A 17,285-nucleotide genomic window follows, 5' to 3' on the forward strand; every position below is an offset into this window, starting at 1 on the left:
CCGATCAAGGAGAGATGCGTGCTGAGCGAACCGCTCAGCACACATCTCTCCTGCCGCTCAGCACAGCGCGATCTGTGCTGAGCGTGCGGGGGGAGACGGGGGAGCCGCTCACTTCACCCAGCGGGTGAAGTGAGCGACCCGCTAGATTGGCCTGCATGCAGGCCAATCTAGCAGCGGCGATAGCGATGTGCGGGGCCGCGCATCGCTATCGCCGAGGGGGCTACACACGGAGCGATCCTGCCGATATTCTAAGCAATCTAGTCAGATTGCTTAGAATATCGCTCCGTGAGTACCCCCCTTTAGTGGTCAACCTATTGACTAGATCTTTAGTATAATTGTATAGACCAGATACCAAACTGCCCAGATCACTGTCCCCATGTGAGAATAATAGGGACTGCAGTCACCTAATACATAAGGTTTCTCCTGTTACATTGGAGGTATACTGGAACCAATGTGGTAAACAGCCGTGTTAGGTGTAATCAGGGCCGTTTCTTGGGGCAGGCGAGCAGTGCAACCGCACTGGGCGCCCGCTGCGGCACTAACTGTGGCTCCCTGCTTCCCACTCCTATTTCTCTCCGAGTAACCCGCTCGGGGGGCGGAGTTTCACGGAATGACGCGGTTGAGCTGTTACGCCACGACGCAACCCCGTCACTCCGCAAAACTCCCCCACCCCACCGAGCGGAGTACAGAGGTGGATCCAAGCTAGGGAGAGGAAAAGGCCGGCGCGAGGAGCGACTGTTGAGGCGGGCCGAAGAGCGGTAATCGCCTGTGTAAGTATATTCTCTCTCTCTCTCTCTCTCTCAATGTGTAAAATGGGGACACCTGCTGTAATGTGTGAAATGGGGACTCTTGCCTGCCGTAGTGTGGGGATTTAATGTATCAAGGGCTTTGCGGTGTGTGGCATAATATGGTGCAGGGGGCATTACTATGTGGGGCTTAATATGGTATAATTTTTTTTTCCTGTGGTGGTCGTGATCTGTTGGAGCAGGGTCAAAAACTGGATTGTGAGGTAGTCTTTTCAGCTGAGGCCATGCCCATTTAAATGAGGCCACACCCATTTAGATGAGGCCACGCCCCCTTATCGGGTGCGCGTGCAAGGTTTTTTTTTAACTAGGTGTGTGTGTGTGTGGGGGGGGGGGGGGCATTTTTTTTATATCATGGGGGTGCGCATTTTTATATCTCGCACTGGGAGCCAAATTGGCTAGAAACAGCCCTGGGTGTAATATAGAAATCTCTTGTGCTAGTCACAGAATAGAACACTGCGCCTATGTGGCACATTATCCAGGAGAGTCACACCCAGCTGTCTGTATGAGGAACCATTAGAGTTTATTTTACAGGGTAAATATAAAGTTCTGTCAGCCTCTGCTTGCACTTGTAGTTCCCCAACAGCGAGAGAGCTGGAGACGAGTGTGGCAACTGTGAATAGCTCATGTGAGCACACTGAGCAGCACAATATGGGCAGGAGGAGGCGGAGACCCGGCTGCTGTGACAAAGCACCATATTGGTCAGCTCCAAGAAGGGGAGTGTCCACAGTCGTCTCAACTGATAGGTGGTTTATCCAGTGATGTGATTCTGTATCTAGGTAACTCCGCCCACCGACAGCTCAGTCACGCCCTGCGGTGGAGAAGGAGCGGGAGGGACTTCCGTTGTTAGGGTGCTGGCGGCCTGGTTGCTGCAGTGCAGACTGTATCCTGGGATTGGAGAAGGCCCGGCATGTGCGGCTGATACACAGGCGGCGACATGAACGGCTTCAGCACCGAGGAGGACAGCAGGGATGGGCCTCCGGCCCCGGCCGCTCCCTTCTTCGGACAGACGTGTTGCCTGATAGACGGGGGTGAGCGCTGCGCCCGGCCGGCTGGAAACGCGTCGTTCAGCAAGCGGGTGCAGAAGAGTATCTCTCAGAAGAAGCTCAAGCTGGACATCGACAAGAGTGTGAGTGTCCCAATATACTGTACTGACATATACTGTACTGTGCTACCTTATACTGCACTATGCTGCGCTGTGCCACCTTATACTGCACTATGCTGCGCTACCTTATACTGCACTATGCTGCGCTGCGCCACCTTATACTGCACTATGCTGCGCTGTGCCATCTTATACTGCACTATGCTGCGCTGTGCCACCTTATACTGCACTATGCTGTGCCACCTTATACTGCACTATGCTGTGCCACCTTGTGCTGCACTATGCTGTGCCACCTTGTGCTGCACTATGCTGTGCCACCTTGTGCTGCGCTGTGCCACCTTGTGCTGCGCTGTGCCACCTTGTGCTGCGCTGTGCCACCTTGTGCTGCGCTGTGCCACCTTGTGCTGCGCTGTGCCACCTTGTGCTGCGCTGTGCCACCTTGTGCTGCGCTGTGCCACCTTGTGCTGCGCTGTGCCACCTTGTGCTGCGTTACCTTATAGTGCGTTGCCGTATACCGCGCTGTGCTGCCGTATACTGCGCTGCACTACCTTATAGTGCGTTGCCGTATACTGCGCTGTGCTGCCGTATACTGCGCTGCGCTACCTTATAGTGCGTTGCGCTGCCGTGTACTGTGCTGCGCTACCTTATGCTATGCTGCGCTACGCTACCTTATGCTGTGCTGCGCTACCTTCAGTGATCGCGCTGAGCCCCAAAAAAAGTGGGTCCCAGGGACCCCTCACTTTTGAAAGTTGGGGTCCTACCGGTCTTTCTCTAACGTCCTAGTTCATGCTGGGGACTCCGTAAGGACCATGGGGAATAGACGGGCTCCGCAGGAGACTGGGCACTCTAAGAAAGATTTAGTACTAATGGTGTGCACTGGCTCCTCCCTCTATGCCCCTCCTCCAGACCTCAGTTAGAATCTGTGCCCGGACAGAGCTGGGTGCATTTTAGTGAGCTCTCCTGAGCTTGCTAATAAGAAAGTATTTTAGTTAGGTTTTTTATTTTCAGAGAGCTTCTGCTGGCAACAGACTCTCTGCTACGTGGGACTGAGGGGAGAGAAGCAAGCCTACTAACTGCGGCTAGGTTGCGCTTCTTAGGCTACTGGACACCATTAGCTCCAGAGGGATCGAACACAGGAACCTAACCTTGGTCATCCGTTCCCGGAGCCGCGCCGCCGTCCCCCTCGCAGAGCCAGAAGACAGAAGCCGGCGGGTTGAAGCAAGAAGACGTCAAAATCGGCGGCAGAAGACTCCTGTCTCATATGAGGTAGCGCACAGCACTGCAGCTGTGCGCCATTGCTCCCACACTAACCCACACACTCCGGTCACTGTAGGGTGCAGGGTGCAGGGCGCAGGGGGGGGGGGGGGGGGGGGCGCGCCCTGGGCAGCAATTGAGTACCTCCTGGCAAAAAGCAGCATATATACAGCTGGGCACTGTAATATGCATGAGCCCCCGCCATTATTTTTACACAATCGCGGGACAGAAGCCCGCCGCTGAGGGGGCGGGGCCTTCTTCCTCAGCACTCACCAGCTCCATTTTCTCTCCACAGCTCCGCTGAGAGGAAGCTCCCCAGGCTCTCCCCTGCAGAAGCACGATAGAGAGGGTGAAAAAGAGAGGGGGGGCACATAAATTTGGCGTAAAAACAATATATACAGCAGCTACTGGGTTAACACTAAAACCCCTTTCTCTGACGTCCTAGTGGATGCTGGGAACTCCGTAAGGACCATGGGGAATAGCGGCTCCGCAGGAGACTGGGCACAAAAGTAAAAGCTTTATGACTAGCTGGTGTGCACTGGCTCCTCCCCCTATGACCCTCCTCCAAGCCTCAGTTAGATTTTTGTGCCCGGCCGAGAAGGGTGCATGCTAGGTAGCTCTCCTGAGCTGCTTAGAGTAAAAGTTTAAATAGGTTTTTTATTTTCAGTGAGACCTGCTGGCAACAGGCTCACTGCATCGTGGGACTAAGGGGAGAAGAAGCGAACTCACCTGCATGCAGAGTGGATTGGGCTTCTTGGCTATTGGACATTAGCTCCAGAGGGACGATCACAGGCTCAGCTTGGATGGGTCCCGGAGCCGCGCCGCCGGCCCCCTTACAGAGCCAGAAGAGCGAAGAGGTCCGGAAAAATCGGCGGCAGAAGACGTTCCTGTCTTCAATAAGGTAGCGCACAGCACTGCAGCTGTGCGCCATTGCTCTCAGCACACTTCACACTCCGGTCACTGAGGGTGCAGGGCGCTGGGGGGGAGCGCCCTGAGACGCAATAAAACACGTTTTAAACCTTATATGGCTAAAGAAATGCATCACATATAGCTCCTGGGCTATATGGATGCATTTAACCCCTGCCAGTTTTCCTAAAAAAAGCGGGAGAAAAGGCCGCCGAAAAGGGGGCGGAGCCTATCTCCTCAGCACACAAGCGCCATTTTCCCTCACAGCTCCGCTGGAAGGACGGCTCCCTGACTCTCCCCTGCAGTCCTGCTACAGAATCAGGGTAAAACAAGAGAGGGGGGGGCACTAATTGGCAGATAATACAAATACAGCAGCTATAGAAGGGAAAAACGCTTATATAAGGTTATCCCTGTATATATATAGCGCTCTGGTGTGTGCTGGCAAACTCTCCCTCTGTCTCCCCAAAGGGCTCGTGGGGTCCTGTCCTCTATCAGAGCATTCCCTGTGTGTGTGCTGTGTGTCGGTACGATTGTGTCGACATGTATGAGGAGGAAAATGATGTGGAGGCGGAGCAATTGCCTGTAATAGTGATGTCACCCCCTAGGGAGTCGACACCTGACTGGATGGTCGTATGGAAGGAATTACGTGACAGTGTCAGCACTTTGCAAAAAACTGTTGACGACATGAGACAGCCGGCAAATCAGTTAGTGCCTGTCCAGGCGTCTCAAACACCGTCAGGGGCTCTAAAGCGCCCGTTACCTCAGATGGTCGACACAGACCCAGACACGGATACTGACTCCAGCGTCGACGGTGACGAGACAAACGTAATGTCCAGTAGGGCCACACGTTACATGATCACAGCAATGAAGGAGGCTTTGAACATTTCTGATACTACAAGTACCACAAAAAGGGGTATTATGTGGGGTGTGAAAAAACTACCCATAGTTTTTCCTGAATCAGATGAATTAAATGAGGTGTGTGACAAAGCGTGGGTTTCCCGCGATAAAAAACTGCTGATTTCTAATAAATTATTGGCATTATACCCTTTCCCGCCAGAGGTTAGGGCGCGTTGGGAAACACCCCCTAGGGTAGATAAGGCGCTCACACGCTTATCAAAACAAGTGGCGTTACCGTCTCCTGATACGGCCGCCCTCAAGGAACCAGCTGATAGAAAGCTGGAAAATATCCTAAAGGGTATATACACACATACTGGTGTTATACTACGACCAGCAATCGCCTCAGCCTGGATGTGCAGCGCTGGAGTGGCTTGGTCGGATTCTCTGACTGAAAATATTGATACCCTGGATAGGGACAGTATATTATTGACTATAGAGCATTTAAAGGATGCATTACTATATATGTGAGATGCACAGAGGGATATTTGCACCCTGGCATCAAGAGTAAGTGCGCTGTCCATTTCTGCCAGAAGAAGTTTATGGACACGACAGTGGTCAGGTGATGCGGATTCCAAACGGCATATGGAAGTATTGCCGTATAAAGGGGAGGAGTTATTTGGGGTCGGTCTATCGGACCTGGTGGCCACGGCGACGGCTGGGAAATCCACCTTTTTACCCCAGGTCACCTCTCAGCAGAAAAAGACACCGTCTTTTCAAACTCAGTCCTTTCGTCCCCATAAGGGCAAGCGGGCAAAAGGCCACTCATTTCTGCCCCGGGGCAGAGGAAGGGGAAAAAGACTGCAGCAGGCAGCCTCTTCCCAGGATCAGAAGCCCTCCCCTGCTTCTGCCAAGTCTTCAGCATGACGCTGGGGCTTTACAAGCGGACTCAGGCACGGTGGGGGCCCGTCTCAAAAATTTCAACGCGCAGTGGGCTCACTCGCAAGTGGACCCCTGGATCCTGCAGGTAGTATCACAGGGGTGCAAATTGGAATTCGAGACGTCTCCCCCTCGCCGGTTCCTGAAGTCTGCTCTACCAACGTCTCCCTCCGACAGGGAGGCAGTATTGGAAGCTATTCACAAGCTGTATTCCCAGCAGGTGATAATCAAGGTACCCCTCCTACAACAGGGAAAGGGGTATTATTCCACGCTGTTTGTGGTACCGAAGCCGGACGGCTCGGTGAGACCGATTTTAAATCTGAAATCATTGAACACTTACATAAAAAGGTTCAAATTCAAGATGGAGTCACTCAGAGCAGTGATAGCGAACCTGGAAGAAGGGGACTATATGGTGTCTCTGGACATCAAAGATGCTTATCTCCATGTCCCAATCTACCCTTCTCACCAAGGGTACCTCAGGTTTGTGGTACAAAACTGTCATTATCAGTTTCAGACGCTGCCGTTTGGATTGTCCACGGCACCACGGGTCTTTACCAAGGTAATGGCCGAAATGATGATTCTTCTTCGAAGAAAAGGCGTCTTAATTATCCCTTACTTGGACGATCTCCTGATAAGGGCAAGGTCCAGGGAACAGTTAGAGGTCGGAGTAGCACTATCTCAGGTAGTGCTACGTCAGCACGGGTGGATTCTAAATATTCCAAAATCGCAGCTGATTCCAACAACACGTCTACTGTTCCTAGGGATGATTCTGGACACAGTCCAGAAAAAGGTGTTTCTCCCGGAGGAGAAGGCCAGGGAGTTATCCGAGCTAGTCGGGAACCTCCTGAAACCAGGACAAGTGTCAGTGCATCAATGCACAAGGGTCCTGGGAAAGATGGTGGCTTCTTACGAAGCGATTCCATTCGGAAGATTCCATGCAAGAACTTTTCAGTGGGATCTGCTGGACAAATGGTCCGGATCGCATCTTCAGATGCATCAGCGGATAACCCTATCTCCAAGGACAAGGGTGTCTCTCCTGTGGTGGTTGCAGAGTGCTCATCTTCTAGAGGGCCGCAGATTCGGCATTCAGGACTGGATTCTGGTGACCACGGATGCCAGCCTGAGAGGCTGGGGAGCAGTCACACAGGGAAGAAATTTCCAGGGCTTGTGGTCAAGCATGGAAACGTCTCTTCACATAAATATCCTGGAACTAAGGGCAATTTACAATGCCCTAAGTCAAGCAAGGCCTCTGCTTCAGGGTCAGTCGGTATTGATCCAATCGGACAACATCACGGCAGTCGCCCACGTAAACAGACAGGGTGGCACAAGAAGCAGGAGGGCAATGGCAGAAGCTGCAAGAATTCTTCGCTGGGCGGAAAATTATGTGACAGCACTGTCAGCGGTGTTCATTCCGGGAGTGGACAACTGGGAAGCAGACTTCCTCAGCAGACACGACCTCCACCCGGGGGAGTGGGGACTTCACCCAGAAGTCTTCCACGTGATTGTAAACCGTTGGGAAAAACCAAAGGTGGACATGATGGCGTCTCGCCTCAACAAGAAACTAGACAGATATTGCGCCAGGTCAAGGGACCCTCAGGCGATAGCGGTGGACACTCTGGTAACACCGTGGGTGTACCAGTCAGTGTATGTGTTCCCTCCTCTGCCTCTCATACCCAAAGTATTGAGAATCATAAAAAGGAGAGGAGTAAGAACTATACTCGTGGCTCCGGATTGGCCAAGGAGGACTTGGTACCCGGAACTTCAAGAGATGCTCACGGAGGACCCGTGGCCTCTACCTCTAAGAAAGGACCTGCTCCAGCAGGGACCTTGTCTGTTCCAAGACTTACCGCGGCTGCGTTTGACGGCATGGAGGTTGAACGCCGGATCCTGAAGGAAAAAGGCATTCCAGATGAAGTCATCCCTACCCTGATCAATGCCAGGAAGGATGTAACCGCGAAACATTATCACCGCATTTGGCGAAAATATGTTGCGTGGTGTGAGGCCAAGAAGGCCCCTACAGAGGAATTTCAACTGGGTCGTTTCCTGCATTTCCTGCAAACAGGACTATCTATGGGCCTAAAATTAGGGTCCATTAAGGTTCAAATTTCGGCCCTGTCAATATTCTTCCAAAAAGAACTGGCTTCAGTGCCTGAAGTTCAGACGTTTGTCAAAGGGGTACTGCATATACAGCCTCCTTTTGTGCCTCCAGTGGCACCTTGGGATCTCAATGTAGTGTTGAGTCTCCTAAAGTCACATTGGTTTGAACCACTCACCACTGTGGAATTAAAATATCTCACATGGAAAGTGGTCATGCTGTTAGCCCTGGCTTCAGCCAGGCGTGTCTCAGAATTGGCGGCTTTATCATATAAAAGCCCTTACCTAATTTTTCATTCAGACAGGGCAGAACTGAGGACTCGCCCTCAATTTCTCCCTAAGGTGGTTTCAGCGTTTCAATGAACCAGCCTATTGTGGTGCCTGCGGCTACTAGGGACTTGGAGGACTCCAAGTTGCTGGACGTAGTCAGGGCCCTGAAAATATATGTTTCCAGGACGGCTGGAGTCAGAAAATCTGACTCGCTGTTTATCCTGTATGCACCCAACAAGCTGGGTGCTCCTGCTTCTAAGCGGACGATTGCTCGTTGGATTTGTAGTACGATTCAGCTTGCACATTCTGTGGCAGGCCTGCCACAGCCAAAATCTGTAAAAGCCCATTCCACAAGGAAGGTGGGCTCATCTTGGGCGGCTGCCCGAGGGGTCTCGGCTTTACAACTTTGCCGAGCAGCTACTTGGTCAGGGGCAAACACGTTTGCTAAATTTTACAAATTCGATACCCTGGCTGAGGAGGACCTGGAGTTCTCTCATTCGGTGCTGCAGAGTCATCCGCACTCTCCCGCCCGTTTGGGAGCTTTGGTATAATCCCCATGGTCCTTACGGAGTTCCCAGCATCCACTAGGACGTCAGAGAAAATAAGAATTTACTTACCGATAATTCTATTTCTCATAGTCCGTAGTGGATGCTGGGCGCCCATCCCAAGTGCGGATTGTCTGCAATACTTGTATATAGTTATTGTTACAAAAATCGGGTTGTTTATTGTTGTGAGCCATCTTTTCAGAGGCTCCTACGTTTATCATACTGTTAACTGGGTTCAGTTCACAAGTTGTACGGTGTGATTGGTGTGGCTGGTATGAGTCTTACCCGGGATTCAAGATCCTTCCTTATTATGTACGCTCGTCCGGGCACAGTATACTAACTGAGGCTTGGAGGAGGGTCATAGGGGGAGGAGCCAGTGCACACCAGCTAGTCATAAAGCTTTTACTTTTGTGCCCAGTCTCCTGCGGAGCCGCTATTCCCCATGGTCCTTACGGAGTTCCCAGCATCCACTACGGACTATGAGAAATAGAATTATCGGTAAGTAAATTCTTATTTTTACACTCGCAGGAAAGTTCATTCCCGGGAATGTGTCCTGGTATATTTGCCGGGACACATTCCCGGGAATGACCCTTTCACATTAGCGGGCTGACCCGGCATATTGCCGGGTCAGTGACGTCACCGCTGAGTCTCCCAGAGGCGGTGCTTGGAGATAATCTTCTCCAAGCACCGCCTCCTCCTATGAAGAGAACGGGTGCCGGGTCGCCTTGACCCGGTATACCCGTTTACACTGGCAGCTTCCCGGGACGGTCCCGGGTTCAACCCTGCTCTAGACCTGGGATGAAATCCCGGGATGCTCGTCCCGGGAAATTGTCCCTGTACCCATTTACACTGAGAAAAATCCCGGGATGATGCGCGTTCACGTGCAATATCCCGGGATTTTTCTGCGAGTGTAAAAGGGGTATAAGTTACTGTGTGATTCCTGGGTCATATAGCGCTGGGGTGTGTGCTGGCATACTCTCTCTCTGTCTCTCCAAAGGGCCTTGTGGGGGAACTGTCTTCAAATAGAGCATCCCCTGTGTGTGTGGTGTGTCGGTACGTGTGTCGACATGTCTGAGGTAAAAGGCTCCCCTAAAGATGAGATAGAGCAAATATGTGTGTGAGAGGGTGTCTCCGTCTACAACGCCGACACCTGTTTGGATATGTGTAAGTGCTAAGGTGAATTTATTGCACAAAAGATTAGAGAACAGACAGGAAATCTACCCATGTCTGTCCCTATGTCACAGAGACCTTCAGAGTCTCACAATGCTCACTATCCAAAATAATAAACACTGATATCGACACAGAGTTTGACTCCAGTATCGACTACGATAATGCAAAGTTACAGCCAAAATGGCAGAAAGGTATTCAATATATGATTATTGTAATAAAAGATGATTTGCATATCACTGATGACTCATTTGTCCCTGACACAAGGGTACACATGTTAAGGGGAAGAAAGCTGAGGTAAATTTCCCTCCTCTCATGAGGAAAAAGTGCGGGAATCTCCAGACAAGAGACTGCAGCTTCCCACAAAAAATTCTCAGGCAGTATCCTTTCCCCACTAGGGCCAGGATGTGATGGGAATCTTCCCCTAGGGTGTCACGTTTGCCCAGAAGGTAGCACTAGCTATTCTCAGGGATCCTGCAGATAGCGTGCACATTCTAGTACACTAATCAGACCGGCGATTGTGTCGGCATCGGTTTATAGCGCTGTGGCAGCGTGGACAGGTACCTTATCAGCAGAGATTGAGACCCTAGTATGCATATAGATATATATATATACATTAAAGATGCTGTCTTAAGAGATAGGTATATATATAAAACATGCCCAAAGAGACATGAGTATACTGGGTCCTAGAGTCAAAGCTATGTCGATTTCTGCTTGACGTGTCCTGTAGAATATGCAATGGACAGATGATGCCGACTTAAGAGGCATATGGAAGGCTGAGGATTGTGCGGAGAAGGGTTCTCGGACCTGGTCTCCACAGCTATAGCTGGTAATTCTGATATTTTGCCTTATATTCCTGCAGAGGAAAGAAGCTGCACAACACAGCTAGTTCCCAGGAACAGAAGTCCTCCCCGGCCTCTACAAAAATCCACTGCATGTCGCTGGGGCTCCACAGGCGGAGCTAGGCCCGGTGGGGGCACGCCTTCGTAAGTTCAGCCACAAGTGGGTTCACTCCCTGTTATATCCCTGGGCAATAGATATTGTGTCTCAGGGATACAAGCTGGACTTTGAGAAGATGCCCCCTCACCGACGGCCCTGCCGGCTTCCCCCCACGAGAGGGAAACAGTGTTAACTGCAATTCACAAATTGTATCTTCAACAGGTGGTGGTCAAGGTTCCCCTCCTTCAACAAGGAGGGAGTTATTCGACCATGTTGTAGTCCCGAAACCAGACGGTTCGGTCGGACCCATATTGAATTTAAAATCCGTGAACATATACCTGAAAAGGTTCAAGTTCAAGATGGAATCGCTAAGAGCGGTTATTGCAAGCCTGAAAGGGGGAGATTTTATGGTGACTCGGGACATAAGGGATGCATACCTTCATGTCCCCATTTATCCACCTCATCAGGCGTACCTCAGAATTGCGGTACGAGATTGTCTTTACCAATTTCAGACGTTGCTGTTTGGTCTCTCCACGGCCTTGAGAATATTCACCAAGGTAATGGCGGAAATGATGGTGCTCCTGCGGAAACAAGGTGTCACTATTATCACGTACTTGGAAGATCTCCTCATAAAAGCGAGATCAAGAGAGCAGTTGCTGAACAGCGTATCACTTTCTCTGGAAGTGTAACGGCAACACGGCTGGATTCTATATATTCCAAAGTCGCAGTTGGTTCTTACAGCTCATCTGCCTCTCCTAGGCATGATCCTAGACACAGACCAGAAAAGGGTTTATCTCCCGATAGAGAGAGCTCAGGAGCTCGTGACACTGGTCAGGAATCTATTAAAACCAAAACAGGTGTCAGTGCATCACTGCACTCGAGTCCTGGGAAGGAGGGTGGCATCATACGAGGCCATTCCCTTCGGCAGGTTCCATACGAGGACCTTCCAATGGGACTTAATGAACAAGTGGTCCGGATCACATCTTCAGATGCATCGGTTAATCACCCTATCCCCCAGAGCCAGGGTGTCTCTCCTGTGGTGGCTGCAGAGTGCTCACCTTCTCGAAGGTCGCAGATTCGGCATTCAGGACTGGGTCCTGGTGACCACGGATGCAAGCCTCCGAGGGTGGAGGGCAGTCACACAGGGAAGAAATTTCCAAGGGCTGTGGTCAAGGCAGGAGACTTGCCTTCACATCAGTATCCTGGAACTAAGGGCCATATACAACGCCCTAAGTCAAGCGGAGACCCTGCTTCGCGACCAACCGGTTCTGATTCAATCAGACAATATCACCGCAGTGGCTCATGTAAACCGCCAAGGCGGCACAAGGAGCAGGTTGGCGATAGTAGAAGCCACCAGAATTCTTTGCTGGGCGGAGAATCACGTAAGCGCACTGTCAGCAGTGTTCATTTCAGGAGTGGACAACTGGGAAGCAGACTTCCTCAGCAGGCACGACCTCCACCCGGGAGAGTGGGGACTTCATCAAGAAGTCTTCGCGCAGATTGTAGGTTGGTGGGAACTGCCACAGGTGGACATGATGGCATCCCGCCTCAACAAAAAGCTACAGAGGTATTGCGCCAGGTCAAGAGACTCTCAGGCGATAGCTGTAGACGCACTGGTGACACCGTGGATGTTCCAGTCGGTTTATGTGTTTCCTCCTCTTCCTCTCTTACCCAAGGTGCTGAGAATCATAAGGAAAAGAGGAGTGAGAACAATACTCATTGTTCCGGATTGGCCAAGAAGGACTTGGTATCCAGAGCTGCAAGAAATGCTCACAGAGGACCCATGGCCTCTGCCTCTAGGGCAGGATCTGTTGCAGCAGGGACCATGTATGTTCCAAGACTTACCGCAGCTGCGTTTGACGGCATGGCGGTTGGACGCCGGATCCTAGTAGAAAAGAGGGATTCCGGATGAGGTTATTCCTACGCTGATAAGGGCTAGGAAGGATGTGACGGCTAAACATTATCACCGTATATGGCGAAAATATGTTGCTGGGTGTGAGGCCAGGAATGCCTCTACAGAGGAATTCCAGCTGGGCCGTTTCCTTCACTTCCTACAGTCGGGAGTGACTTTGGGCCTAAAATTGGGGTCCATTAAGGTCCAGATTTCGGCCCTATCCATTTTCTTTCATAAAAAAAACAACAACTAGCTTCTCTACCTGAAGTTCAGACGTTTGTAAAGGGAGTGCTGCATATTCAGCCCCTTTTTTGTGGCACCATGGGATCTTAACGTGTGTTGGATTCCTAAAATCCCACTGGTTTGAGCCACTTAAGACCGTGGAGCTAAAATATCTCACGTGGAAAGTGGTCATGCTTTTGGCCTTAGCTTGGACTAGGCGTGTGTCAGAATTGGCGGCTTTGTCATGTAAAAGCCCATATCTGATCTTCCATATGGAAAAAGGGCAGAATGGAGGACTCGTCCCCAATTTCTCCCTAAGGTGGTATCGTTTCATTTGAACCAACCTATTGTGGTGCCTGCGGCTACTAGGGACTTGGAGGATTCCAAGTTGCTGGACGTAGTCCGGGCCCTGAAACTTTGTTTCCAGGACGGCTAGAGTCAGAAAAACTGACTCTCTATTTATCCTGCATGCACCCAACAAGCTGGGTGCTCCTGCTTCAAAGCAGACTATTGCTTGCTGGATCTGTAGCACGATTCAGCTTGCACATTCTGCGGCTGGACTGCCGCATCCTAAATTAGTAAAAGCCCATTCCACGAGGAAGGTGGGCTCTTCTTGGGCGGCTGCCCGAGGGGTCTCGGCTTTACAACTTTGCCGAGCTGCTACTTGGTCGGGTTCAAACACTTTTGCAAAATTCTACAAGTTTGATACCCTGGCTGAGGAGGACCTTGAGTTTGCTCATTCGGTGCTGCAGAGTCATCCGCACTCTCCCGCCCGTTTGGGAGCTTTGGTATAATCCCCATGGTCCTTACGGAGTACCCAGCATCCACTAGGACGTCAGAGAAAATAAGAATTTACTCACCGGTAATTATTTCTAGTAGTCCGTAGTGGATGCTGGGAGCCCGTCCCAAGTGCGGACTCTCTGCAATACATGTATATAGTTATTGCTTAACTAAAGGGTTATTGTATGAGCCATCTGTTGAGAGAGGCTCAGTTATTGTTCATACTGTTAACTGGGTACAGTTATCACGAGTTGTACGGTGTGATTGGTGTGGCTGGTATGAGTCTTACCCTGGATTCCAAATCCTTTCCTAGTAATGTCAGCTCTTCCGGGCACAGTTTCCCTAACTGAGGTCTGGAGGAGGGGCATAGAGGGAGGAGCCAGTGCACACCAGATATAGTACCTAATCTTTCTTTTAAGAGTGCCCAGTCTCCTGCGGAGCCCGTCTATACCCCATGGTCCTTACGGAGTACCCAGCATCCACTACGGACTACGAGAAATAGAATTACCGGTGAGTAAATTCTTATTTTTTTTTATTGTTGCTGCTTGTTATATATATATATGGCTGACAAATCGCAAACCCCCTGCTGCAGGTACCGCAATTAGGCATTTTGAATTAGATTGGAGATTTCTTGGGAGTGCGCATTTGTGTAAATGTCTGCAAGTTTCATGAAACATCTTGCACCTAATTGGATTGACCCCTTAAGCTGGTTACACACTGAAGCGATGTGTGCCCAGCCAATGTGTCAGCCCGGCTCATGTTTTCTGAAGTCTCATATTTCCTATTCATTTTACAGCCATCAGGAGTATAAATATAAGGGAAGAATGACTGTTCTAGGAAAAGCAATAACCTTAGGGACCCCTAAATTAGCCATGGACTCGGGTATTAGACTACTCCCCTCTGACCCCCCCCCCCCCCCCCTTCCCCATCCTTGGGTACCTAGGTTCACACTGTGTTTTGCACAGAACATTGGTAAGTGATATCTTCCCTTCAGTCTAGTTCCTTAGGCTCATACAAGGTCATACTTACTGCATGATTAATGTTCTGGCATCACAAGGAACTCTATCAACATGACATAGTTTATTCTATGCCTGTTGCCCTGATTTGCCCTAGTTTCTGCAGTTTTGTTCCTAAGGATCAGTGCTACTTATCGTGTTTTGCCTACTAGATGCAGTTCTTACTGTCTGTGTTACTGTACGATCCAATAGCTTCACAATGTAATTAAGATCAGAAGATCAGCATTTTTCCCATACATGATTTAAGGTGTTTCTTCGGAAAGTGGTATGTGTTCTACTATTGTCTGGTTGTGCAGAATGATGTGTTACTATCACGTTTCCCTTTAGTAACTTACACCATGTGTTCCTACAGCCTGATAAAAGCATTACTGCTGACATCCCAAAAACTGATGGAAGCAAATAGGCCGACACACACATTGTGACATTTGCTTTGTCTCTGTTTTATCATTGTCTGCATTGTTCAGAAGCCTTAATGCTTCATAAACTACAATGGAGTACATGGCAGTATTCGGTACAGATATAATACCCTCAGTCCCTGAGAACACGCTGTGACATCTCTAGTAAATGTTAGGACAGGGTACAACATACGGATCAGTAATTTTTCACCTGCTGCGTATCAGCCTTACTTGTGCACTGGAGCTGTAAGGGTTGAGACCATCTCCATGTGTATAGCAAATATATCCCTATACGTCCATCTTATAAACCTAGCTTGGCTTAACCCAGGCATGGCTAACCTGTGGCTCTACAGCTGTTGTGATACAGCAAGTCCCAGCATGCCCTGCCACAGTTTTGCTATTAGGAAAGGATATAGCTGGCAGTGAATGCTGGGATGTGCAGTTTCACAACGGCTCGAGGGTCATTCCGTGTCAAATCAACATATATTTCTTTTTCATCCACTAGGGGTCACTGGAGTACTCTTGGGATATGGACGGGCTTCCGTAGGAACACAGCACTGAATATTTAAATTTAGTAACACTCCACCCCTCCATATCCCCGAGCACTTACTCAGTGTTTTTTCTGTGCTGCACGTGGCAACACATGCTTAGCTGAAGTCAGAAGAAAGTTTTATTTTTCATTTTTATTTTTATTTTTTCTACTGTTTGACACATCCCTGTCCCCCTTCCAAAAGGCAGGGTCAGGGATAGTGCAGCTGCTGATTGCAGCACGGGCGTGTCGGGCCTCTCTGAAAGAGCTCCCTCACAGCCCTCACATCCTCCTGCACTGGCTGGCCGGCGCTTACTGAAAAGCCCCGTCGGAGCCTCCGCACGTCTGCAGGAGTGAGGTATGTGAAACGGGGCGGTCAGCTCCCGCTGCCGCCCCGACGTATGGGGACATAGTGCTGGGTGACGGCAAGTGGCAGAGCGGCTCTCCCCTCTCAGCCTCCGGCATCTTCCCGCTCAGGCGCCCGCCCATTCCGGCCCGCTCAGAACCTCCGTGCAGGCACGCGGCTCTCTCCACTCAGACGCCCGCACGTTCGGCACGGACCTCCGTGCAGGCACGCGGCTCTCTCCACTCAGACGCCCGCACGTTCGGCACGGACCTCCGTGCAGGCGCCGCGGCTCTCCCCACTCAGACGCCCGCACGTTCGGCACAGACCTCCGTGCAGGCGCAGCGGCTCTCCCCACGCAGGCGCCCGCACGGTCGGCACAGACCTCCGTGCAGGCGCCGCGGCTCTCCCCGCTCAGGTACCCGCCCGTTAGGCCACAGCCTCCGGCCAGGCACCTCGGAACAGCAGCGCTACCTGGGTAGCTGACACGCTATATATAGGAGCCCACCGCTGGGACACACGAGGCACATAGCGCTCTACGATACCCGCTGGGGGCCCACACGCTGCGCTGCCGCTGTAATAAGATAAACAGCCATTACAGGGGGGACATATCAGTGAAATACTGCAGCAGCAGAGGGATTATTACAGTATAATCAGTGAATGCAGCACTGTGATTATATGTATAAGTAGAGCAGGGCAGCCATTTTTAACAGCTTCCTGTGTCTTCCTCTGTGATTCCAGAACGTTCCTGTCCTACATCTCTTCTCCACCGGAGGCGCAGGGGTGTTCGTGGGAATTTGGGATCAAATTTCATAGTACTGGCCACGTGTATTGCACTGGGCCAGATATATATATACAGAGCCACCTTATTGCTATTTTACTGAGCCGTGCAGGTGTCTGTGTTTTGTGTATTGTATTGTCTGTCGCCATAATGAGTAAGACACCAGCAAAAACTAAAAAGCATATTTGCAAAGTATGTGGCAGTGTGTTACCGGATGGATCTACCACATGTAACGTATGTTTTGTGGATTCCGTTCAGAATACCATTTCTGCTCCGGTTTTGCAACCAATTTCATCACCGGACCCTCCGTGGGGTATGTTAGTAAATGTACTGGAGAAATTTCAGACAGAAATGACCGCTGCTCGTCTGGAGCGAGAAACGCTAAGAGCTGAGTCTAGGGTGAGACCGCCAGAACTACCGGAGGCGTCTCAGCCTTGCGTAGGGTCCAAATCCATTTTGGGCAAACGGGATA

General features: G+C 50.7%; 1 protein-coding gene across 1 annotated transcript in view; it reads left to right on the forward strand.

Annotated features, from left to right (window-relative positions):
* The first annotated feature begins 1,484 nt into the window (after positions 1-1,484).
* Positions 1,485-17,285, forward strand: part of SAP30L (SAP30 like) — a 35,544-nt gene continuing 19,743 nt past the window's right edge. Inside the window, exon 1 of the mRNA XM_063928358.1 lies at positions 1,485-1,932. Within this exon, the coding sequence (XP_063784428.1) occupies positions 1,741-1,932 (192 nt within the window). The 5' untranslated portion in view covers positions 1,485-1,740. The remainder of the gene's footprint in view (positions 1,933-17,285) is intronic.

This window comes from Pseudophryne corroboree, chromosome 6, assembly GCF_028390025.1.
Source record: "Pseudophryne corroboree isolate aPseCor3 chromosome 6, aPseCor3.hap2, whole genome shotgun sequence".
NCBI classification, from domain to species: Eukaryota; Metazoa; Chordata; class Amphibia; order Anura; family Myobatrachidae; genus Pseudophryne; species Pseudophryne corroboree.